The sequence below is a fragment of the Epinephelus fuscoguttatus genome, linkage group LG16 (genome assembly GCF_011397635.1).
Source record: "Epinephelus fuscoguttatus linkage group LG16, E.fuscoguttatus.final_Chr_v1".
NCBI classification, from domain to species: domain Eukaryota; kingdom Metazoa; phylum Chordata; class Actinopteri; order Perciformes; family Serranidae; genus Epinephelus; species Epinephelus fuscoguttatus.
The window spans coordinates 897,228-921,098 of NC_064767.1; the positions used below are offsets into that span (position 1 = coordinate 897,228).

At 42.8% G+C, this 23,871-nt stretch overlaps 2 protein-coding genes across 2 annotated transcripts in view; one reads left to right on the top strand and one right to left on the bottom strand.

Moving 5' to 3' along the window:
- The window catches only part of tjap1 (tight junction associated protein 1 (peripheral)), a 46,533-nt gene extending 28,988 nt beyond the window's left edge, over positions 1-17,545 (top strand). The window contains exons 8-11 of the mRNA XM_049601087.1: positions 2,955-3,062; positions 4,055-4,138; positions 6,019-6,705; positions 6,922-17,545. Coding sequence (XP_049457044.1) covers positions 2,955-3,062; positions 4,055-4,138; positions 6,019-6,705; positions 6,922-7,590 — 1,548 coding nt within the window. The 3' untranslated portion in view covers positions 7,591-17,545. The remainder of the gene's footprint in view (positions 1-2,954; positions 3,063-4,054; positions 4,139-6,018; positions 6,706-6,921) is intronic.
- Positions 17,546-19,257: 1,712 nt separating this feature from the next.
- On the bottom strand, positions 19,258-23,667 carry dnph1 (2'-deoxynucleoside 5'-phosphate N-hydrolase 1). The gene is made up of 4 exons (XM_049601092.1): positions 23,344-23,667; positions 20,125-20,196; positions 19,887-19,997; positions 19,258-19,444 (listed from the first exon to the last, which is right to left on the bottom strand). The coding sequence occupies exons 1-4, from the start codon at positions 23,477-23,479 to the stop codon at positions 19,326-19,328; spliced, it is 438 nt and encodes a 145-aa protein (XP_049457049.1). The 5' UTR covers positions 23,480-23,667; the 3' UTR covers positions 19,258-19,325.
- Between the last annotated feature and the right edge of the window lie 204 nt (positions 23,668-23,871).

A 23,871-nucleotide genomic window follows, 5' to 3' on the forward strand; every position in this document is an offset into this window, starting at 1 on the left:
TATAAAACATGTTTTCAGTTATTTCACCTTTTTTTGTTAAGTACATAACTCCACATGTGTTCATTCATAGTTTTGATGCCTTCAGTGAGAATCTACAATGTAAATAGTCATGAAAATAAAGAAAACGCACTGAATGAGAAGGTGTGTCCAAACTTTTGGCCTGTACTGTATAAACAAACACACTGTTTACAGATATATATACAATATATATATATATATATATATATATATATATATACAGTATATATGTTTCAGGACTTGACTTACTAATAACTTTTCTAACTGTATATTCGGACTTTTAAAACCAATCACTACATTTTCTTGCTAATTTTTCCAACTTTTCTAAATGTTATGAAAGTCGTAATATTTATTTAAAAAAGGCTTACTAACTATATTGTACGACCTTTTTCACTAATTATTACAACTTTTCTAACTAAATAGTAAGTCTTTTCAAAATTGTACGACTTTTAAACACACCCTACTAGTTATGACTTTTCCAACCAAATCCACCTTTACAACGACATATTTAGACTTTTCTACTAGATTGTACGACCATTATGACAAAATGTTTAGACCTTTCAAACTAAATTGTACAACCTTTATAACGAAATATTTAGACTTTTCTAACTTAATTGTGCGACCTTTTAAACTAAATATTTCGACTTTTTTAACTAAGTGTTATGACTTTTCAATCTAAATTTTGTGACTTTTCTTAGTGAATAAAACAACTACTCTGACTATATAATAGGACTTCTCTAACTAAATATAGCAAATATTACATCAATTATTATGAATTTTCTGGCAAAATATAACTTTGCTAGCAAATTATTTTAAGTAAATTACTGTCATTACCTGCATCTCTCTCTCTCTCTCTCTCTCTCTCTCTCTGTCTCATTGTGTCATACAGATTACTGTTAATTTATCATGTTGATCTGTTCTGTACGACATCTATTGCACGTCTGTCCGTCCTGGAAGAGGGATCCCTCCTCAGTTGCTCTTCCTGAGGTTTCTACCGTTTTTTCCCCGTTAAAGGGTTTTTTGGGGAGTTTTTCCTGATCAGCTGTGAGGGTCCTAAGGACAGAGGGATGTCGTATGCTGTAAAGCCCTGTGAGGCAAATTGTGATTTGTGATATTGGGCTTTATAAATAAAATTGATTGATTGATTGATTGAAGTTTCCTAGCAAAAATTTTTTGGCTTTTCTAACAAAAAATTACCACTTTTCTAACTAGACATCATGACTTTTCTTTCAAAATATTAAGACTTTTCTTGTGAGATGAACTTTTTAGCAAAAGTTTGCTACTTTTATTGTGAAATATTCCGACTCTCCTAACGAATTATAGCAACTTTTCTAGCATGACCATTTTATAGTGAATTTTCTGGCAAAACATCACAACTTTAGGAATATAATGACTATAATGACGATATATTGCCACTTTTCTTGCAAAACAAAACATCTTTTGTTGCAAAATATTAGGATTTTTAATTTGGATTTTTAGGTTGAAAGGTACAGTTACATCACACACTGTAAAAGGAGTCAGTTGATTAAAGTCACTGTGGAAACTTTGACTCGTTTGAAACAAACCAAACTTCCTGTTTGTCTTTGTCCTGTTTTGGCTGATTGTCTGATGTCGTTCTTCATCTCTTCTCTCTTTCTTTTTTCTCCTCTTTTCTCACGCTGCTCTGTGACGGATTGACTCATCCTCATCATCTTCATCGTCATCATCACCTTCATCAGGCTGCCGTCAGTCAGACATGGGTTCATGCAGTTGCGTTTCATTCATGTTCTTCCTCCTCACCTTCTGTCCATCTGTCCTTCATCTGTCCATCCTTCTCCTCCTCCTCCTCCTCCTTCGTCTGTCCATCCTCCTACTTCATCTGTCCATCCTCCTCCTCCTCACTGTTCTTCTGTTTTCTGTCTGAAGATGTTTGAGCACCAAGTCCCGATCTCGTTCTTCACAAACTTTTCCTTTAATCTGTTCAAACGCTGCCGCAGGAGAAACATGGGCGGAGTTTAAAACTGTTCATGGACTGATCCAACCCAACATCCATATCGAGTTCTGATGCCGATATGATTCACTCAGCGGATATGGGACTGATGTCACATACTCACGTACCGATCTAGTTTTAACTTTGATTCATAATTTTCAGTTATAATTTTGTGTAAAACCTGCCTTTAAGTCTTGATTTTGATTAAAAAAGTTGTAATTTAGTTTTAAAATCATGATTTTGGTGATTTTTTTTTTTTTTTGGGATCATTTATAAAGTTTGTCAATTGATTTATTTTGGTCGTCGTGACTTTACGAGAGCTGCGATCTGAATTTTGAAGATTTTCACTTAAAAACGTCGTTAAAATGTTTGGACTTGGTGTTGAACATCTGCTTGTCTCATCACAGCTGTCGATTGTAGCTTTTCTTTGTGTTGTGCTCGTAGAAAAGAGTTAAAAGGATGATGTGTTGCTGATGAATCGATCAGATCGATCGATTGATCCATTAGGACTTTGTGAGGAAACCAGAGAACAATAAACGATCTGCTGGACAGATGATAGGAAATAAAAAAACATTTCAGCTTTGACGCTTCGATCAAGATCTGATTGGATCTTATTGATCTGCTCGCAGCAGCCGCACCGCCCCATCCCATAATGCATCTGTGGAGTGCTGCTCGTGAATGCAGCATTCAAATGATCTGGGAAACTAGAAACTGAGGTTGTTTTCAGACAATGAAGTTGACTGTGAAACAAAGTCTGAAGTTTGTTCTGATCAGTGAAACATGGAGTTTAACTTTTAGAAAACGAAGCGTCCACATGGACTCGACACGTTTAAACTGCTGTCTCTGAAGTTTGTTCCCACATGATCTGAATGTAGGCCCGCCTCCTGTCACCTCAGGCTCCTGATTGGCTGCCTCGCCTGTGATTGACAGTCGGTGATGTAACATGGTGTCCTTGCTCCTCCCACAGCTACGGAAGGTGGAGAGGGACAAGAAGACAATGGACCAGGAGATTGTGGAGCTCACCAACAAGCTGCTGGACGCCAAAAACACCATCGACCGTCTGGAGGAGCTCAACGTCAGTACAGATACTCCGCTCGCCACACTTCACACACTCATTACAAATGTAAACAGCAACAACATAACGGAAAGGAGAAATGAACGTGTGTGTTTACCTTTAGCTGGATTCAGACATGTTCCTCTGCCTGTTGCTGCTCCCTCTCTCTCCTCGTCTGCTCTTCAGTTTCAATGAGCTCTGCGTCCGTGTACGTCCGTGTACTCCGTGTTCAAATAAATACGGGCGCTCATCAAATTCAAATGGCTCATCCAGATCCAGTTGGTCAAAATCAGGTAAAAATTCAGCCATGACTACTCCAAACAGAGGAACTCCTGGCGTTTGTAAGGTCACTCCAGCGCTAACTTCCTGCAACAACTCAAATCTGGCGAGACGTGAGATGTCAGAGCCAGACTTTCACTCGCTGAGTGAGTGTTTTGACTTGCCACAACAAACATGTCCGAATTTTTACCCGATTTTGACCAACTGGATCTGGATGAGCCATTTGAGTTTGATGAGCGGCCGTATTTATTTGAACACGGAGTACACGGACGCAGAGCTCATTGAAACTGAAGAGCGGACGAGGAGAGAGAGGGAGCAGCAACAGGCAGAGGAACATTTCTGAATCCAGCTAAAGGTAAACACACACGTTCATTTCTTCTTTCCGTTATGTTGTCAGATAATTATACTAACAATCCGAGCCTGTCACAAGAGAAATGTCACATATTGAACATCCTATCACTCATTTAGACAAAAGTAGATCGGAAAATAGGGCCCAGGTTGAAAAAACATTAGTTCACCTTTACATGTCAGCCAATAGACGACGTTTGGTCTCGATGTTCTTCAGTCGAACAGCTCTCAGCGCTCACACAGATTCAGTTCACTGACACAGAGAACATTTCCATTTGAAGCTAAAACCAGATCTTTGTCGACAGTTAATCGATGATCAAAGCCGGCTCGATGACCTTTGAACTCTGGTGTTACGTTCACTGACGGCTCGGTGTTTGTGTGTGCAGGAGCGTTACAGGCAGGACTGTAATCTGGCCGTCCAGCTGCTAAAATGCAACAAGTCACATTTCAGGAACCACAAGTTCGCCGATGTAAGTACCTCAGTGTGTGTGTGAACTCTCTCCTGAAGCTCCGCCCTCAGGGCAAACTATACATGTTTACAGGTGTGATCATGTGACACAAACACACAGGAAGAGTGCCGACATGTTTGCTACATTACTGATCATGTACTTTTTACGCCTCCATGCCAGTGACAGCCGTGACATCATGTTTTTGTGAAAGCAAGATCTCAAGAACTCTGAAGAAAAAGAATTCCTTCAAATTTAGCAAAAAGGTCCACTTGGACTCACGAATGAACTGATGAGAATTTAGTGGTCCAAGGTCACTGTAACCTTGCATCTGTCTCATCCTTGTGAATGTGATAGCACACAACAGCCTTGAGGGAAGTGCTACGAATTTGGCACAAGGGTCCACTTAAAGTCAAGGACAAAGTGATTAGAAATTGGTGGTCAAAGGTCAGTGTGACCTTGTCCGTCTCATTCTTGTGAACGGGATATTTCAAGAACACCTTGACAGAATTCTTTTTTTTAATTCGGCACAAACGTTCATTTTGAGTCGGACTGATTAGAAGATTGGTGTCAAAGGTCACTGTTACCTTACAGTTTTGTAGATGTAGGCCTTTGATCCAGGAAGAAATTTCCTTACGTTTGGCACAAACTTCCACTTGGATGAGAGTTTAGACTTCACCAAACATGTTTTTGGTTTTAACTCAAAAATTGACCTGCCAACTATGAAGGACAAAATTATGTAAATATGACATCATAGATCCTTAAGGTCAAAGGTCAGCTTCACAGTGACACATCTTGGGATGAGCAAAGGATTGTGGGTCAGATCAGGGTATGAAATTAACAAAATATTTTGGGGGCAATTTTGGCCCCCACGGTCTAAAAAATGGGGGCATTTTCAAAATGTTTGGGGGCCATAAAAAAATTGTAATTATGTTCTCACAATAAGCACATGAAAAGCAAAACCAACTAAGCTAGTGTCTTCACTCTTCAGTAGAAACCACTATAAATGAAACAAATAATGGGTTACATAAAGTTATGGCTGCAAAATATCACTCAGATTTCCTGTAATTCAACCAGTTTAAATGTGATGATTTAACCATTAATCTACTGATAGCAGTACTAATGTTTCACCACATTACAGTTACTTTTACTGTTAAAAAGGCCAAATTACTATAAATTCCTTAGATGCCATTCTGGAAGTAAGTTAATTTAAAATTTAACGTTCATTCTACCTTAATTTTTCATTAATTTGTCATTGTGTCGACACAGATCACCCAAGAAATGGTTGATTTATACTTATGGTACAGCAAAGCCCCCTCCCCTTCTCTGTCAGATTACTCTCACGTAATCAGTGCAGTCTCGTTGATTATGTCTGGAAAATGAGTTGTAGACGTGATGGTAAATTAATTTAATGAAAATAAAATTATACTTTAATGTCAGATTGTAATACTGTTCGAAAACTTGGGGGCAATTTTGGCCCTGGAACATGGCTTTTGGGGGCATTCTTGGATAAATTGCGGGGCGAATGGCCCGTGGCCCTTGCTAATTTCTGATACTGGGTCAGATGCTGCCTGGATGCAGCAGGACATCTTGATGTTTGTGCCACACTGTGTATCAGGACAGTGATGACCTGCAGCTGCCTGTGAGGATGAACTGAGGGACGAGTTAACACCAGCAGCTCCTGCTTTAATGGAAGAAACTGGATAATGGCATTAAAAGTGTGTGTGTGTGTGTGTGTGTGTGTGTTGTGATTCTGCTGAGAGCGTTGATGGTTCCATTAGTTCCATTAGAGTTTATAGAGACTCAGCTGATCCGACCCACTTCCTGGAAACACTCTAACACTGTGTGTGTGTGTGTGTGTGTGTGTGTGTGTGTGTGTGTGTGTGTGTGTGTGTGTGTGCCAGCTGCCCTACGAGCTGCAGGACATGCTGAACAAACACATGAAGAGCAGCCTTCCAGAGCGAGGCCCCGCCCCTGGCTCTCAGGACCCAGACACACTCAGTTTGACTCCCGCTGACGTCGTGCCGACATCCGTCATCGCCCGGGTCCTGGAGAAACCTGAGCCGCTGGTCCTGAATTCGGCCCAGTCCAGCAGCTGTGGCCGACCTGTTGCAGAGGACGTCTTTGTGCATGTGGACATGACGGGTCCCGCTGGTGCTGAGGCCCGAAGCCGGGAGAACGGCGCACAGGAGGCGGCGCAGCAGAACGGTTCCTGCCGCAGTCAGAGCAGTCTGGACGGGCAGTCTGGTGGCGAGGAGGCAGGTGGGGCTCCGTCCTTCGAGAAGTTGAACCCTTACCCAGCACCACCACCTCCGCACCCTCTCTACCCCGGCCGCAAGGTCATTGAATTCTCTTCTGATGACAAAGTGAAGATCCCCAAAAACTCACCGCTGCCCAACTGCACCTACGCCACACGGCAGGCCATCTCTCTGAGCCTCGTCCAGAATGACGATGAGCGCCTGGCCCCCGGCAGCCCTGCTCCCTCCTCCTCCTCTGGCGGAGGGGTCCATCATCGCACACCGCCGTCACAGCGGGACGCCGCCAGCGAGCCACTGTCCAGCCAGTCCAGCCCATTCAGCAGCCCGCCACAGGTAACGCACCCACGCATATATTCATATGTTATACTATGTTTTAACACAATTCATACGCCAACTTATTTATTCAAACATGGTGGTTCAAAGTGTTTCTTATTTCATGTATTAAAGAAGAACAACGACCTTCAAAGTGACGTCTGTTTCGTGGTCGGAGCACGGGGAACTTAAAAACGTGTTTGTTGTATTAACCATGTGAATGTCCCTCCCCTTCAGGCCCCCAGCGTCCTGGCGAGCTCCGGCAGCTCGGAGGAGGACCTGCTGGCCAACTGGCAGCGGATGTTTGTGGAGAAGATGGCGCCGACATGCGACGGTTCAATGGTTCATCGCACGGCATTCAGCAGTCAGACGGCTCAGGAGCTACAGAGGAGGAGGCCGACGCCAGGGGGCGGGACTTCCTCCTCTTCTGACCGCCACAGAGCAGCGTACTCGGACGGTGAAGAGGGCTCATCGGCGCGGAGCTGGACGCCGAGCCGTGGCTCCAGCCTCGACACTGACACCGACACCGAGCCTCGACCCGGCAGGAGGGGGCACTTTGGCGGCGACGGCTCCACAGAGGAGGGCGAGAGGCTACTGATGAACCTGGAGGACGACTGTGGCAGCGGGGACACGGCGGTCACCGTGGCGACCAGCCCTGCCAACACCCATAGGAAGGAGTTAGAGGAGGAAGAGGAGGAGGAGGAGGAAAGTTCCACTGAGGAGAGAGACGTTCTCCCCCACGACCTGCCCGTCATCTCGCCCCGCCTCCTGGACTACGACCCCGCCCTCGCCGCCACCGCCGCCCCGCAGCGTCCACAGAAGAGCCCGAAGAGGATGGGCGTGCACCACCTGCACCGCAAAGACAGCCTGACCCGAGCCCAGGAGCAAGGCACGCTGCTGGACTGACCCTGCCTCCTCCACACTGTCTGTTCCCATGGCAACTGACTTGTCTGTCACAGAGGTCAGAGGTCACGCCCATCCAGGATATAGCCATGCTCTACCGTATGCTGCCGAGCTCCGTGTGTGTGTGCGTGCGCGTGTGTCAGACCGATCAGTTGTGAGATTGATCAGCTGATAATCAGCTGATCGTCAACTTATCACAAATTCAACAATGATAAAATCAAACTTTTATTTTTATGTAATCAAATTAAATTCCAACAGTATTTTTATTTTCTTCCATTCGCCACATTTTTATTGATTATTGGTAATCAATCACATTAATCTGAAAATCACTGACGTGCTCTGTGGCCAAAAGTTTGTGGACGTCCTGTGATACAAGAGGCAACTGAATCTTTCTTTTTTTTTTTACTGAGTTTCTCAAAAACTGACGCAGAAAACAAAATTAGATCAAAGTGACTCATTTATTTACTTAAAACCACATTTTAACTGTGATGGAACAGAAAGTAAAATTAAAGCTGCAGCAGCGACGAACGGACTCTCGCACCTCTGCAACTGGTGCTGTCAGGACGTGTCTGAAAATATGTACTTCCTGTTGCCAGTAGTTGCCAATAAGGCACACGCTGGTTTTGCAGTCGATCCGATTGATTCTACAGGAGAAGTTTGTTAAAACACAACACGTAGGAAATTCAAAATGGCTGATTTCCTGTTGGGTTTAGGCAAGAGGCTTTGTTGTGCGTCAAGGCATGTGTTTTGGCGAAACGTTGACCTGCGCCGCCGCAGCGACAGGCTTTGATGAAAACTCAGTTTCCACAGTCAAGCATCACCCCGGCCTTATGGCTTTTTTGACCACATTTTAAGTGGATCTGGTCAAATTTGTAGGAGATAAAACATATCATTTCCTGTTGCCAGTAGGGGGCGCTGTATTTATCACTAATTCAGTTCAGTTTCAGTTTTATTGTCACTTAATGAGGGGTTAATGGAGGGAGTTAATTTCCCTGATGGCCTGAGGGAAGAAACTGTTGCACTGGTGGATCTGGCCCTGATACGTGGTAGCCTCCTACCAGAGGGCAGGAGCACAGAGAGGTGGTGGGACGGGTGAGAGGGGTCCAGCTTGATGCTTGTGGCCTTTCTGACACATCTGTCTTTGGAGATGTCTGCTGGGGCTGGTGGGGCGCCGATGATCTTCTCTGCTGCCCTAACTACTCTTTGCAGGGTTTTCTTATCTGCTGCAGAGCAGTTGCCAAACCAGACAGTGATGCAGTGGGTCATGTGCTTTCTATTGTCCCTCTGTAGGATGTTGCCATGATTGACGGAGGGGATTTGGCAGAGCAGTCATGTGTCAGTAGTGTGAACGGGGGGAGCACACGGCCCTGGAGGGAGCCGGTGTTCAGTGTGATGCTGCGAGATGTTCTCTTTCCTGTAACACAGTCCAGTATCCAGTTGCAGAGTGGTGTGTTGAAGCCCAGAGTGTTCAGCTTCTCTGTGAGTTGTTGTGGAGTGATGGTGTTGAATGCGGAGCTGAAATCAATGAATAACATCCTGACATGTGCATTTTTTTGTTCTAGATGTGTGAGTGCCACATGTAGAGCGCTGGATACAGCGTCCTCAGCAGATCTGTTTGCACCATATGCATATTGATGGGGATCAAGGTTTGGAGGCAGGAGGGTTCTGATACGCTGCATGACTAGCCTCTCAAAGCATTTCATGAAGATGGGGGTCAGAGCTTTGGGGCGGAGTCATTCAAGCGTGACTCAGAGGCGGATTTGAGGCATTCTGGGACAACAGTCTGGAGCAGAGATGTCTGTAAAAACATCTTTGAGCTGGTCAGCTCAGTCTCTAAGGACCCGACCAGGTATGTTGTCCGGCCCAGCAGCACATGTAGATGTGTTCAGGGCGGGACTGTCATCAATCCTGTGAAGTCTGGGGAAGATTGGATCATGTATGCAGGAGTTTTAAACTACTTCCTGTTTCATGGCAAAACTGAAGTTTGACGCTCGCCATCGTCACATGGATTGACAACAAGTCAAGCTTATAATAACTTTTCATCTTTAGATGGTACACACCAAATTTGAAGTCGATATGATCAAATCTGTGGGAGGAGTTCGTTAAAGCACGACTCCTGGAAATGCACCAGAGTTACACAGTAAATTCAAAATGGCCGACTTCCTGTTGGGTTTAGAGAATGGCTCCAAAAGACTTTTCTGTACGTCTGAGCACGCTCCATACGCGTGCCAAACTGTTTGTCTACGTGAAAGTTAAAGGTTGGGGATTAGGGGCTGCTGTTGAACCAAAGTGCCCAAACTTTAAAACCAATGTTCCCTAGGATTCAAAGTTTCATGAGTTTTTGAGCGTCCCAAGAAATGTGCTCAAAGACTACAAATAAAAATCGGAATAATAAGAATTCCTTAAATTTCATGAGGGTCCTTGCCGCTGCCTGCGCTTAGTGCTCGAGTCCTAATTAAATGGTTAGATTAATAAATACAAATGTTTTTCTCTAAATCCTCAAAGACTTGAACAGGGTTTGGTTGATGGTGGCGTCCACTTACTTTTGACCACATAGAGTCCATGATCAGACGTCTGTACACCAAGATGAACTACGCGGCCCAAAGTTTGACGGCTGATTAGATTAAATTCTGAATTATGTAATCAGTATTATAATCAATGTTAGAAAACCCATTCTGTGTGTGTGTGTGTGTGTGTGTGTGTGTGTTTTGGATTGTTTGTTAGAGAAGAAGAAAAAAAAGAAGAAGCTAAAAACTTTTTGGACGTCTTTGCCTTGTTTCCTGACCTGGAGCTTTTATTTTGAAGAAAACATATAAGACACCTGGATGTGTGCGCACACACACACACACACACACACACACACACACACACACACACACACACACTCGGACTCGGACTCTCAGTGCCTATCACTCTTTCTGGGAGGTTGCGAGTACGACGCCGGGCCTGCTGAAGGTCAGACTTTTATTTTCTTCACTAATCACTTCCTGTCATGGCGTGTTTTTATTTAGTCACCTGACTGGTCTGTCGGGGCGTTTAACCTTTGACCCTGGCTGACCTCCACCCCCCCGCCCCTCCCTTAACGCTGTACGTGCAGGGGGGTGGGGCCAGGGGGCGGAGCTTGTCCCACCTGGAATGTAACCATTCAGTTTGTTTGTTTGTTTGTTGTCTTTGTTTTGGGGTATAGATCCATTATTAAGAGATTATTTTATTATGTTTATGTTTGATTTGTTTTGTTGTTTTTATGTTCGGACGTTCTCACGCTGCTACGGAAGCCCGTTAGTTCCAGAAACATGGGTGGGCACTGAAAATGACTTTTATTTTGAAAGATATAAACTGGTGTCCTGACAAAATAAAAATAGTTGGAGAGGCGGTTAAAATCAGGAGAAATCAGGTCATCAGCCGTCGCACCCCTGGACTAATGTTTGATCATTTAGTTTGAGTTTTAAAGGAGCAGTACGTACGTTTTAGTGGCGTCTGGCGGTGAGCATCACAGGTTACAACCAGCTGAACGTCTCCCGGTTAGAATTCCTTCAGCGTTCAGGAGCTGAATTATCAGCAGATGTCTCCTCCTCAGTGCTTTTACGACGCCACTCATAGCGGAGGTACTGCTGATTAAGAAAACATGAATGTCTCTATCTAGAGTCAGCGTTTGGTTTGTCCGTTCTGAGCTACTGTAGAAACATGGCGGTACGTGTTGATCTCTGTAGACGAGGACCTGCTCCCTGTGTAGATATAAATGTCTCATTCTGAGGGAACGCAAACACAGCTGATTATACACTAATGTCGGGTTGAGACTACACAGTATCAGTCTGGTTAAAGCTCAACGCGGCGCCGTACGGCGTCGCAATAATAAGCGTCATACGTGACAATCCAAGATTTCATCTGGTGTAGTGCGTCACAGTAGACGACAACCGACGGCAGGTCTGGGACGCCTCAGGACGTCCCAACAGAAAGTCTAACATGTTTGATTTCCTTTTGGTCATTCGCAACTTCTCCCGTCACAGACGTCACTTTGACCAATAGGAACACAGAGCGATCCACCATATGACACTTTTTACGTAACAGTAACATGCTACTTTTTGCGTTACTATAGCAACATGACACTTTTTAGGTAAGATGACGCTTTTTACATCACCACAGTGTGAACAGCCCTGTAGACTGAAATAATAGTAATAATGATAATAACAATAATAATAATAATAATAATAATAAACAATAGGACAAAAGTCACGGCAAGATTTTATGACTCCACCATCACCTGATCTGACTCAGTGACTGTTGTGTAGAAAAAAAAATTCGCCCAAAATTTAAATGTGTGAAAATACACATTAACATGAACATGTTATTAGCAAAGATAAAACCACCTATTTATTATAAAAAGCAACGTAATTTACAGAACACATTAATGACAGAGTGACCGTTAGCCTCGTGCCATCCTGTGAGCTAGCTAAAGCTAAATCACTGTGCAGCACTTATGACGGTGAGGTGAACTTGTTAGCTGATAGTTGCGTACTACTGAAACATATAAGCATGTTAGCTTTAGCATTATTCCAGGTGTTCCAGCAGGAGACTCTGAAACAGCGTCCGAGGCTAACGCGACCCGCTGTGCTACGTCAGCTTGTTTTCCATGTTTCTGGCACTCGCGAGCTTCCGTACCTTCAGTTTGTTTTTCTTCTGTGCGGTGTCGCTGATTGAATGTTGGCTCATTGCCTTCCTCACAGCTCTCTGATTGTGACGCTCACCGAGCACCGTCATCACTGATTGATCCACTGATGATTGATTGATTGATTGATTGATTGATTGATTGACTGATTGACTGCAGGCTGTCAGAGTCCTGGTTTTAAAACCTGAGCAGATTTTCTTTGTTTCCTCAGCAGTGCTTCGTGTTCTCAGAGGAGGTGAAAGTATTGATCACATATTGATCGGTTTGTATTAAAGTACTGTGATCAGTATTGATCATTCATCATCAGTTAATTGATCGCTTAGTCTTCAAAGCCGACAGCAGGCAGCATCATAATTATATTTTTAATCCCGTTAATTTGAGAGCACAAATTAATAATCTGTCAGAGTATTGATCCAGACTGAGGCTTCATGTGACAACCCTTCAATCACTGCTGTCAGAGTGCATGATGGGACACAGACGATGTCAGCTGATGACGGAGAGCAGAACAGGAAACAGATTGTTTCATATTTTACACCTTCAGAAATAATCAGGTACTTAATGCCGGAGGCAGAATAATTGCAGGATGTCCTTCTGTCCGTCCTGTTCGTATGAACACAGTATCTGAAGAACACTTTGAGAGAATTATTTTCAAATTTGGCACAAACGTCCATTATGAGTCAAGGACAAACTGATTAGAAGTTAGGGGTCAAAGGTCACTGCGTCCTTATCTGGCTCCTCCTCCTGAACGGGATATTTCAAGAACACCATGAGAGATTTTTTTCAAATGTGGCACAAGTCATTTTGAGTCAAATTGATTAGATTTTTGGAGTCAAAGGTCGCTATGACCTTACAGTTTCGTAGATGTAGGCCGGAAGAAATTTCCTTCAATTTGGCACAAACGTTCACGTGGGCCCAAGAATGAACTGATCAGAATTTAGACTCCATGAAAAATGTTTTTGGCTTAAACTCAAAAAGTTCACCTGCAAATTATGATGGATAAAATAATGAAGGTCAAAGGTCAAAGGTCAGCTTGACTGTGACATCATCATGTTTTAACGTCATATCTCAGGAACAGAAGGGGAGACATTTGGTCAGATACTGAATTGGTGACTCTAATCTTGAACCTGTGCTGATTGTATAGATCTTCTGTGTGTGAAGCATCCATGTTTTCACTGACATGGATGGAGACTGGAACTGCGACACGACCGCGAGGCGTTAGTTATAGTTAGGTCACGGTCGAGCTAACCAGGCTAACAGTTTCCCTTTGCCCACAGTGTTTGTGCTAAGCTAAGTTAGCTGCAGCCTGGATTGCAGCGAGAGTTTAAATATTCAGATCACACAGGTAACTAAAAACCTGTGTGTGTGTGTGTTGAATGTAAATTAAACATGGAGGATGGCGGTTTGCTCCTTAAACTGCAGCCTGTTTGTTCTCAGCTGATAAATTATTTAAAAACATTTTCTTCTGTGTGACGCCAGAAAGTTACACAAACACAAACACACCATCCTCCTGCTCTTCCTCCTCCTGGTCCTTTCCTCTCTCCTCCCCATCTGCCTCCTCTCCTCCTCTTCTCTCCTCCCTGTCTTCCTCTCTTCCTTCTCCCCCTCCTCTTCCTCCTCCTGGTTCTTCGTCCTCGGCTGTAATTATCAGCAGAACGAGCGGCTGCATTAAATTATTAACGTTTTATTATCGTCAGAAATGGGTCGCTAATACTTTAAAGTGTGTTAGAGTGTGTTAGAGTGTGTTAGAGTGTGTTAGTGTGTGTGTGTGTGTGTGTGTGTGTAAATGTGTAAATGTAAGTGTTTAATATTTCATACGAGTCATCAGATGTTCAGGAGACGAAGAGAGAACAGGAAGTCAGAGAGAGAGAAAGTGTGTGTGTGTGTGTGTGTGTGTGTGTGTGTGTGTGTGTGTTGGAGTGATGCACTCTGGGTATAAATAGACGTTACATCTGGACTCGTACAACTTTAATGACTCTTCTTCTTCATGAATATAATTGGAGACGTCGACCTGCTGCCTTGTCTCAGCCAAGGTCACCCTCCTCCTCCTCCTCCTCCTCCTCCTTTTTCCTACTTTTTTCTTCCTCCCTCACTTCTTCTCATCTTCCTCATCTTTCTTTCCTCCATGTCTTCATCCTCTGTCCACCATTTCCTCCTCCTTTTCTTTTGTCTTTCCTCTGTCACACTCTTCTCTCCTCCTCCTCCTCCTCCTTCTCCTCCTCTTCTGCCTCCTCCTCTTTTCAGCTCTGATGATACTCCTGATTAAAATCACCATGATCTTCATCAGGTCATGTCGTTCCTCCACTGACAAACGTGACGCTCACGCTGCTGATGAAGACCATGTGGCACAGCTGAAAGCTCTTCTTATCTCTGCAGGGCCGCCTGCAGTAACATTACTGATCATTAATGACCTTTTATTAACGACTTACGAACGTCGACAGCGGCGATGCTGTTGGTTTATTAGAAAGTACAAAGAACATTATTTACGTCTCTTCACTTCAGTCATCAGTGCCTGATAATGTCCGATTAACGTACCTGCAGATTATTCATGTTATTATATGCTTTATTAATGTGTTATTAACATGTATTACTGCAGATTTAATTTTAATAATAATTAATGACTTAATAGCGTTTAGAGCTGCAGGTTATTCATGTTAACAGTAAATGTGTTACTGCAGTCTCCTCGTCTTATTAGAAACCTCAACTTAACCTTAGTTCTTATTAAGGGTTAATAACGACTCTGAAGCATTAATAGCAGCAACAATTTATTAACACTAATAAAGACATTAGTGTTAATAAACAGTTTAGTAACACTAATAAATTTAATTTTAATTGTTTAAGTTTAAGTTTAGTTGTTAATAATTTCTGTTTATTTAACTATATATTTGTTAATACTACTGTTTAAATTTCTTATATTTTCACGTATCTTTCCTCTCTTGCAAGGAGCACCTGTAACATAAATAATTTCCCCTCTTGGATCAGTAAAGTATTTCTGATTCTGATTCTAAAGACATTAGAGTTAATAAACAGTTTATTAACATTAATAAAGACATTAGTTGGAGCTTATTAACCTTTTATAGAGGCTGAATAATAAAACGTCGTGACCTCGTGATAAACTGTTTCTGAAACAATTTATTTTCACAATAAAATACAGGAAGTGACACAAGATGACAGCGTGGTCTGTTTCTCTGCTGATCTGAAGTCAGTTTAAAGTCTGTGTCCCAGCATGCATCAGGAGGGCGGAGGGTTAAACTGCTGTTTGATGATGATGATTTTACTGTCACGTCTCTTCTTCATGTGTCGTCTCACTTTTTGTCCCTTCATGTCAGACGGGAGTTCACTGTCATTCGACATTTAAAATGTAATTACAGCTCTTATTCTGAAAGGTTCACTAAATCCGACTACTAAATTTCCCGAGTTTAGACTGATGCTAATGTGCAATATTTTCAGAGATGATGAAGCAAACACGTTCTCTTTGTGATTAATCATCACATTCAAATCATAATTACATTACATAAATATAAATTCACATTTTTCTGAATAATTGACTCCTAAAGACAAAAATATTTCAACCTCAGCTGAAGTGAAGTATGTGTGTGAGCTAATGAGCGCTAAATGTAGCACTAAATACTCTTAAGTATTTAGTGCTAAATACAAAATCGTACACGTCATGTTAGCACTTATAAATACTCCAGATGTCCTTAGTGTGTCTGTTCAGACTTACACCCGCTTGCTTTTTTTTTATTCATCGCTAAATATTCAAAGTTTGGAATATTTAATGCCAAAAGAGCAAACACACACGCCTCACGTTAGCTTAAGTTTAAATATGGACTCATGTTAACATGATACATTAAAAGTAAAAATACGTGAATATTTGACTTTAAAATATTAACATTTAATGTTAAATATTCTGTTAAGACTTTAAGATAAAGAACGGTATGTGTGGGTGTTACTTAGCGCTAAATATCCTTAACATGGACTAATATTTAGAACAGTGCTAATATGTATATGTTTGTTTCATGTATTACTAAATATGGCATATTTAACACTGAATATGAAAGCAAATACACATGCCTCACGTTAGCATTAGCTGACATATTTCAAATTTAGCCTTATGTTAACATTAGCATTAATTTAAATTCGGACTCATGCTAACATGAAATATTCAAAGCAAAAACGTGAATATCTGACTTCTAAAAATAAAAATTTAATACTGAATACTCCATATTTAACGTTAAATAGTCTGTATTTAGACTAAAGATGAAGAACGGTATGTGTGGGAGCTATGAAGCGGTAATTGTAGCGCTAAATATTCCAAACATGGGCTAATATTTAGAACAGTGCTAACATGTATGTGTGTTTGCTTCAATAACTACTAAATATTCTAAATAGAGAATATTTAGTGCAAAAAAGCAAACACATTTACCTCAAGTTAGCATTAGCTTACGTATTTCATATTTAGATTCATGTCAACATTAGCATCAGTTTAAATATGGATTTGTGGTAATCTGAGGTTCGTCAGATGTTGTTATTAGGTTATTGTTTTATTATTTCACATTCTTCAGTCTTAATTTAAATCTCCTACGTGACATGAACGCTGTGTCAGAAAACACTTGGTCTGAATTTATATTTAAAGCCAACAGAAAATGAAGCACCTGAGCAAACTGTTAGCTAACTAGCTAGACCTGTTAAGAAAAAAAGACACCAGTGCTAATGCTAACATGTTATTAGCTCCCTGGCTGTGTTAGCTTGTGTGCTAACCAGATTTTTGCTGGTTAGCTGGCTAACAAGCTAACGTTAGCCAAACTCAAAATCAATCAAATGGGGGAAAAAAAGAGTTTCTGTTCTTCTTCTGAGACTCGAAACACAAACTGGCAGGACGTCCAACATGGCCGCCGGGGATGGCTGTGTCCTCTCTGGACAACGTGGACTCACCTGAAGACACCTGAGGACAAATGTAATGTGTAACCTTTGTAACAAACTGAGAGGCGGAGCCAGAGGAACCATTGTTGGATGTTCGGAGCTGAACTTTGATTGTAGCCCCGCCCCCACAGGTGCTGTCACTCACTCTCAGCTTGTTGACCTCTGACCCCAGGTGTGGGTTCACCTGAACTGTTTCCTCTCCTCGTCTCAGCGAGTTTTTCCTGCTCTGATTGTTTGTTTCACTTCCTGTTGGGAAATTATACTAAAAAAAAAAGATGAAGAAAAAAAAGACTGTTAAACTCTACTAACGATTTTATTTTCTGAATTTGTAAACGATGTATATTTTAAAACAAATAAAATATTTTAAACGTAGCTCCGCCCCCTTTATTCACAGCCAGGTGAGTCCCACTTCCTGTTGATGCTTTTATTTTGAAAGTCTTTGTTTTTTCCTGCAGCACCTCTCAGGTGTGTGTGTGTGTGTGTGTGTGTGTGTGTGTGTGTGTGTCACCTGATCAGCTTCTGATTGAATGACATCATTAATATTGATGAACGCTGTCACTACACACACACACACACACAGCTGCTCAGATAGGTTCATTAACTCTGATGAGCGATGTGATAATTACCTGTGTGTGTGTGTGTGTGTGTGTGTCCTGTTGCCTAGCAACAGCTGATATTGATAGACCTGCTCTGTGAATTATTTATAATCAATGAATCATGAATTTTTTTCGGTTTTTTTCGTCTTGATGATCTGCAGCTGCTCTGTCAGAGGGCGCCACCCCGTCCTGATGATGTCACAGCGGCTGTCAATTGAATTTCCCCTCAGGATTAATTTTTTAATTTTATACACTTTATTGAAAACATCAAATATAAAATAATAAGAAATACTTTAGTATTGAAATTCAATTTTTTTCACTCCTTTGTTTGTGTCATTAACACACACACGCACACATGCACAAAGTGGAGAGATGTCAGTGAGCAGCTGCCATGGTCAGCTGGGGGGCTCTTGCTCAAGGGCACCTCAGGAGGTGCCCAGGAGGTGAACTGGCACCTCTCCAGCCACCAGTCCACGCTCCATATTTGGTCCAGACGGGGACTCGAACAGGCGACCCTCCGGTTCCCAACCCAGGTGCCACCTTAATAAAGTATATGAAAAAAAAATCATCTGCCGACAGCCTGATCCAGTCGGTGCAGAACCTGCAGGTACCATGCTGGTTCTGAGACGTCCTGCAGATTCGGGGCTTTTCAGGGTTCTTCTTGGTTCCCCAGCCTCTCTGGAGGGTTTGTGTCAGGACCACTAAATAACCACACTGGTTCATTGGGGTTCTTTCAGGCTCATCGCTCTTCAGAGCCAGAATTAAACTGGATATTTACGTTCCTTTATGGTTCTGTAAGGTTCCTGGAGATCCTCTGTGTTCTGTGGTCAGGATGGCTTTCTTTTCTTAGGATCTACTGATGGAACCCTTCTTTATATCTCACGTCTCTGTGCTCGTCTAGAACAGCCCACATGAGGTGTTCCTGCAGAACCTTGGAGGTTCTTCATAGAACCACTTTGTGTCGTCTCAGGTGAGTTCAGAGTCTTTACTACCCTCTGTTCCACTTAATGAGCTCTGGGTCCTGAACCGTCACTGAGAACACTGTGGGCTCTTCTTGTCCAATGAGTTCTCTCGTCTCCTCTGCGTCTGCAGAATAAGACACGCCCACTGATGTCATCACAGCTCTCACCTCAGATTAAAGAAGATCTTTGGTTCCTTCATCTAACCCTGTTCAGAGTTACATGAAGGAACCAGGACGGAACGTGTATCTGAGGCCATTTTGAACTCTGAGCTGCGCTGCCACCTGCTGGACACCTGATGATGTCACATCCTCCAGTTTGTTAACATTCAGAGGAACATGATGATCACAGGAAGTGAAACGTGTCAGTATTTTAATATGAATATCATCAGATCAGTGTTCATGAATTCAGATATGAATATTAAAGCTTTAAATTCAGACAAAGTTTAAAAAAACAAAAAAAGAATAAGTATAATCAATCAATCCTGAACGTTATTGATCAGTTTGATTTAACTCTTCAGATGAAAACAGGAAGTGAAACATGTTCGTCTTTTATCGACTTTATTTTGAAGACACTTAAACAAAGTTCTGACGTTTTTCAGCTTCTCTTCAGGTTGTTGAAGAACTCTTCCAGAACGTTCTCCGCCTCGTCCTCGCTGTAATCTTTCACCACGAAGAGGTCGCCGTCCTCGGCACCGCGGATCATCGCCGACAGACCTGCAGAGAGACAGGAAGTGGAGGACAGACAACACGACAACCTCAGGTACGTTCAGTAAACACACTGCTGCAGTTTCAACTGTGGATTTATATTAACGTGTTTATTTATACTCCAAAACTATGTGAAAAACTTAACGTTAAAATAAGTCTTTTATTTTTTTGAAATAACCAACTTCCTGTACACCTTTCAGAATAAAGGTTTTTAGAAACAAAGTTAAACATCTGTTCCTCTGATGTGTCTGAGATTGGATTTACTCGTCTAAACGACACGACACAAGACGAAACGCTGACCTGAACTAATTTATCTGAAACGTCTCCTCAGAAGGACACACGAGGAAAAGACACAAGTAAAGGAAACAAGGAGACAAGGAGACGGGGGGGAAATAGGATGCAGCCAGAGTGAGGTTAGGAAAGTAAGGAAGGAGACAGGAAGTGTCCTCACGTCGTCCTGACGATGGTCTGAACAGACAGAAGATCCTTTTCTTCATCGCGACAGCTCGGCCGAGCTCGTAGCCGACGCCCAGAGACGGCTGCGTCACCTCCGCCACCACCACTGCACACACACACACAGGTCAGAGGTCAGAGGTCTCACACACACACACACACACACGCCTGCCTTCAGACGCTGCTCAGGGTCAACCTGCCCTCCGATAATCAATAATCAATGAAGAGTTAATTACCGTCAGACTGTTGCAGCCAGTCCACGTCTCGGTCATGGATGAATCTGTCTCCTGCTGCTGTGGCGTCCTCTCCTGTCCAATCACAGCACAGCAGCTCAGTGACATCACACACACACATACACACACATACACACACACACACACACACACACACACCTGCCTTCTTCTTCTGTGGTGTCAAATTAAATCTCAGCAGCTCATTCACATGAACATGATCTTTGACAGGTAGAGGACAGATATGATAGATGAATAGATTCTAATTGATTTATTGATCGTTTCACATCATCAAACCAAACTGATCAATCTGTTCAGACACTTCAAAAACAGTCAATACTTTTTTCCTGTTTGTATTTATCTGCTTAACTTTATTATCATTGTGACTATATTTATTATTATTATTATTATTATTATCATTTTAATGTTATTATTGTGATTATTGGTTTATTATCATTACTGATTTTTTTCCACACATTTGTTTTTACTTTATTTTTATTGTTTGTAGTAGCAGTATGTGAATTTTATTATAATTGTTGTTTTTGTGTTTTCATTATTGTAATGATTTACTGTTACCATTATTATTATTATTATTATTTTATGTCCTCACACACGCCTTTATTCATTATCATCACTGTATCACTGTATAATAATGATAATAATAATAATAGTAATAAAATTCACGTACTGCTACTACAAATAACAACAAAGTAAAAACAGATCAGGACAAAAAATCAGTAATAATAATAATAATAATAATAATAATAATAATGATAAAACAACAACAACAACAACAACAACAATAATGATAAAGTGTCCCGGTGTGACAGTAGCTGTTTGAAAGGACAAATACGTCACTTCCTTTACCAGCATTAGCCGTGTGTTTGCTAAGCTAACGGGCCGAATCACGTGCTTTATGGAAATCTAAAAACAACATAAATCCATCCTCCTGTATTAAGTGACTGTAATCAATAAGAGTTCTGTGTTCAGCAGTGTTCAAGGTCTAAAGGTCTCATCTTTTCCAGCTGTTGGCATCAGTTCTGTCAAACCATGAGTTAACACATCTCTTACAGCCTGCAACAATACAGAGACTGGCTGTTGGACCATCTGGTCCTGGTGACGCCATCTTTTTTATTGCACAGTCAGACGCTGTGACTCTCAGCTCCTCATCACACACTTGTGTAAAGGTTTCATCAACAACAGGAATCAGATTATTTCTCTCGTCGCAGACAGACGAGGCACTTTGCTCTCAGTGCAACAGTTATAAGGTTACTGTGTGAACTGGAAACTTGTCCCGTGTCCTGGTCCTGGCCGTCAGTCATTACACTGCACACTGAATTATATTCTCCTTAGGGCTGGGCGGTATACCGGTTCGTACCGAAAACCAGTATTTATTTTCGTTATGATATGAATTTTTCATACACTGCAATACAGGTGAATAGCCCCAACAACGTCCAGAGCGTGCGCGGCAGGAAAGTGTTTCAGCGGGGACCCATTTCACCGCTGCACACCACAGGCACACTTGAGCGGGCGAGAGTGAGAGCATAGAAAAGTTTAGAGGCGAGAATGGCTGCCGGAGAGTCCTGAAAGCAAAGCAACTGTTCACGATGACCGAGAAGAACTCGTAAAAAGAGCAGTGTTTCCCTGAATGCAGCTAGCAGCGGCACAACGCCCTTTACAGTTCTCCTCTGCCCTCTGTACCGCACACGGTGGAGTTTCGCCCCGATGCGCGCACACACACAGCTGAGCACACTAGAGCGCGACTCGGACCACATTTTCCTGACCGAAGACGACCCGTCCCAAGTCCGAGACAGTTACGGCCCGGGCTCCACCGGGCACGTTAGTGGCGCAACACGTCTGCAGCGCGAGTCCCGTAGCAGCTCGCCCCCCTGTTAATCAATTACAGCCGGCGGCTGTAATTACGGCAATGGGAGCGGCGCGACAACCCCCGTCTGTCGCGCGACAACTCTCTATTTTACGCGGCTCTTCTATTTTTGTCGCGCTACACCCCCCTACACGACCCTCCAGCAGATAAAAACTATATGAAATAGTGTGCTAAACGAGCACAATGTGTTTTTAAATGAATAAACCATCATCAGAGGTGATATGTGATGATTTTTTTTTCATGCATTTACCCATGTTTATCCGTGACATTGTGTAAATGTCTGTGGCGGACATTTGAAAGCGAGTAGATGACAAACAGTACAGTAAACTTGTAGATTACTCAAATATATGTAATAACTTAGGTGGAAAATGCTTTAACATTTCATGCAGCCTACATGCAGCCTCTCGGCTCAGCAAACGGTAAACAACCCCGCTGGCTTCTCTACGTGTCGCTTCCGTACGCAGTCAGTGGAGCCCAAATGAACGGAGCAGAGCGTGTGTTGTGTTCAGGCGTTGTCAGGTAAATAACAGCACTTGAATAGGCCACAGCACAACACAGCAGCATGTCAAGTTGGCCAAACCTGAGCAAAATACCGTGAAACCGATATGATTTTTTCTTAAAACCGTGATATGAAAATTCTGTCATACCGCCCAGCCCTAATTCTCCTCAATCAATCCACCGGGCTCTGGACCTGACGCTCCTTTAGGTTTATTCATGTACGTCTCCTGCAGCGTGCACTGCAAGTGATTTATTCATCTTCTTCACTCAGAGTCAGTTTACTGTCAAGTGTCATGAGTTCTTTAAACACAGCTGCTTCTCATCTTTGTTCATTTCCCTCATGCTACTGAACGCTGTCTGCCACTGAGTCTCAACTATTCCCATTTCAGTGTGGCTGTATTTGACCCGTGCACTCAGGTGAACTGATTAAACATTAAACCAGAGCTTAAATTTATACTCACGGTCCTCAAACAGTTTCACCAGACTCCATTTGAAAATCTGCCAATTTAAGCAGTTTGAGTGTTTAAACGAACGCGCGCGCAAACTGAGAACCGCGACACAGCGTGATGACGAACCATTTAAATTTTACAGGCGTTAAAATAAGAGCTGAACACTGTTTATGAATCTGACACCGCGGTGACAGCAACAGCAACGAGCCTGCTACAGTTCGGCATGTGTGTGAAGACGGAGGAGGTGCAGGAGGTGCAGGAGGAGGAGGAGGTGCAGAGAACACAAACACTCGGGTCAGTTTTAGTTCAGTACCAGTCCACCTCTGAGTACTGCACAGACTGTAGTACCGTGTGTGTGTGTGTGTGTGTGTGTGTGTGTGTGTGACCTCTGACCTCTGTCGGTGAGCTCGGGGCTGCTCACGTGCTCGGTCAGGACGGTCCCGTAGCTCTGCAGCTTCTGAACGATCCTCCGGTACACGTGCACGTCGTCTCTGCCGCCGCGGATACTCCCGCAGAAATAAACCTTCATGGTCACAGCAGCTCGGTGTGTCCACTTCCTGTCTCGGCTGTGTGTCCGCGCCAAGTCTTCCCGCGCTCCAGGCAAATGAGGAGCTTTACACGGTGTCGTCAGGGCCGTGCTGCCCTGAGTCCGGTCTCGCAGGAACACCGCTGTCGGCACATTCTTCTGTCTCCGCTCTGATTGGCTGAATGTCAGATGTCTGTTGACTCCTCGGCCTCTGATTGGATGAACCAGGAGGTGGTGGCCAGGGAGGAAGGGGCGGGACTACCTGACAGACTGAGCTGTGGGTGAAGAAACCCGCCATCTAAATAACATTTCAAAGTAAAAGTCTGCAGCTGTTAGTGTTAAAATGAATAAAGTATCATTATTATTAATAATATAATAAATGTGATAACAATAAA

Excerpts from the sequence above, each read along its gene's own strand:
- dnph1 (XM_049601092.1), bottom strand. The coding sequence starts at position 23,479 with ATGAAGGTTTATTTCTGCGGGAGTATCCGCGGCGGCAGAGACGACGTG. Across the intron at positions 20,197-23,343 it reads CCCCGAGCTCACCGACAGAG|GAGAGGACGCCACAGCAGCA; the intron begins GTCAGAGGTCAC and ends GTGATTGGACAG. Across the intron at positions 19,445-19,886 it reads CAGACCATCGTCAGGACGAC|GTCTGTCGGCGATGATCCGC; the intron begins GTGAGGACACTT and ends GTCTCTCTGCAG.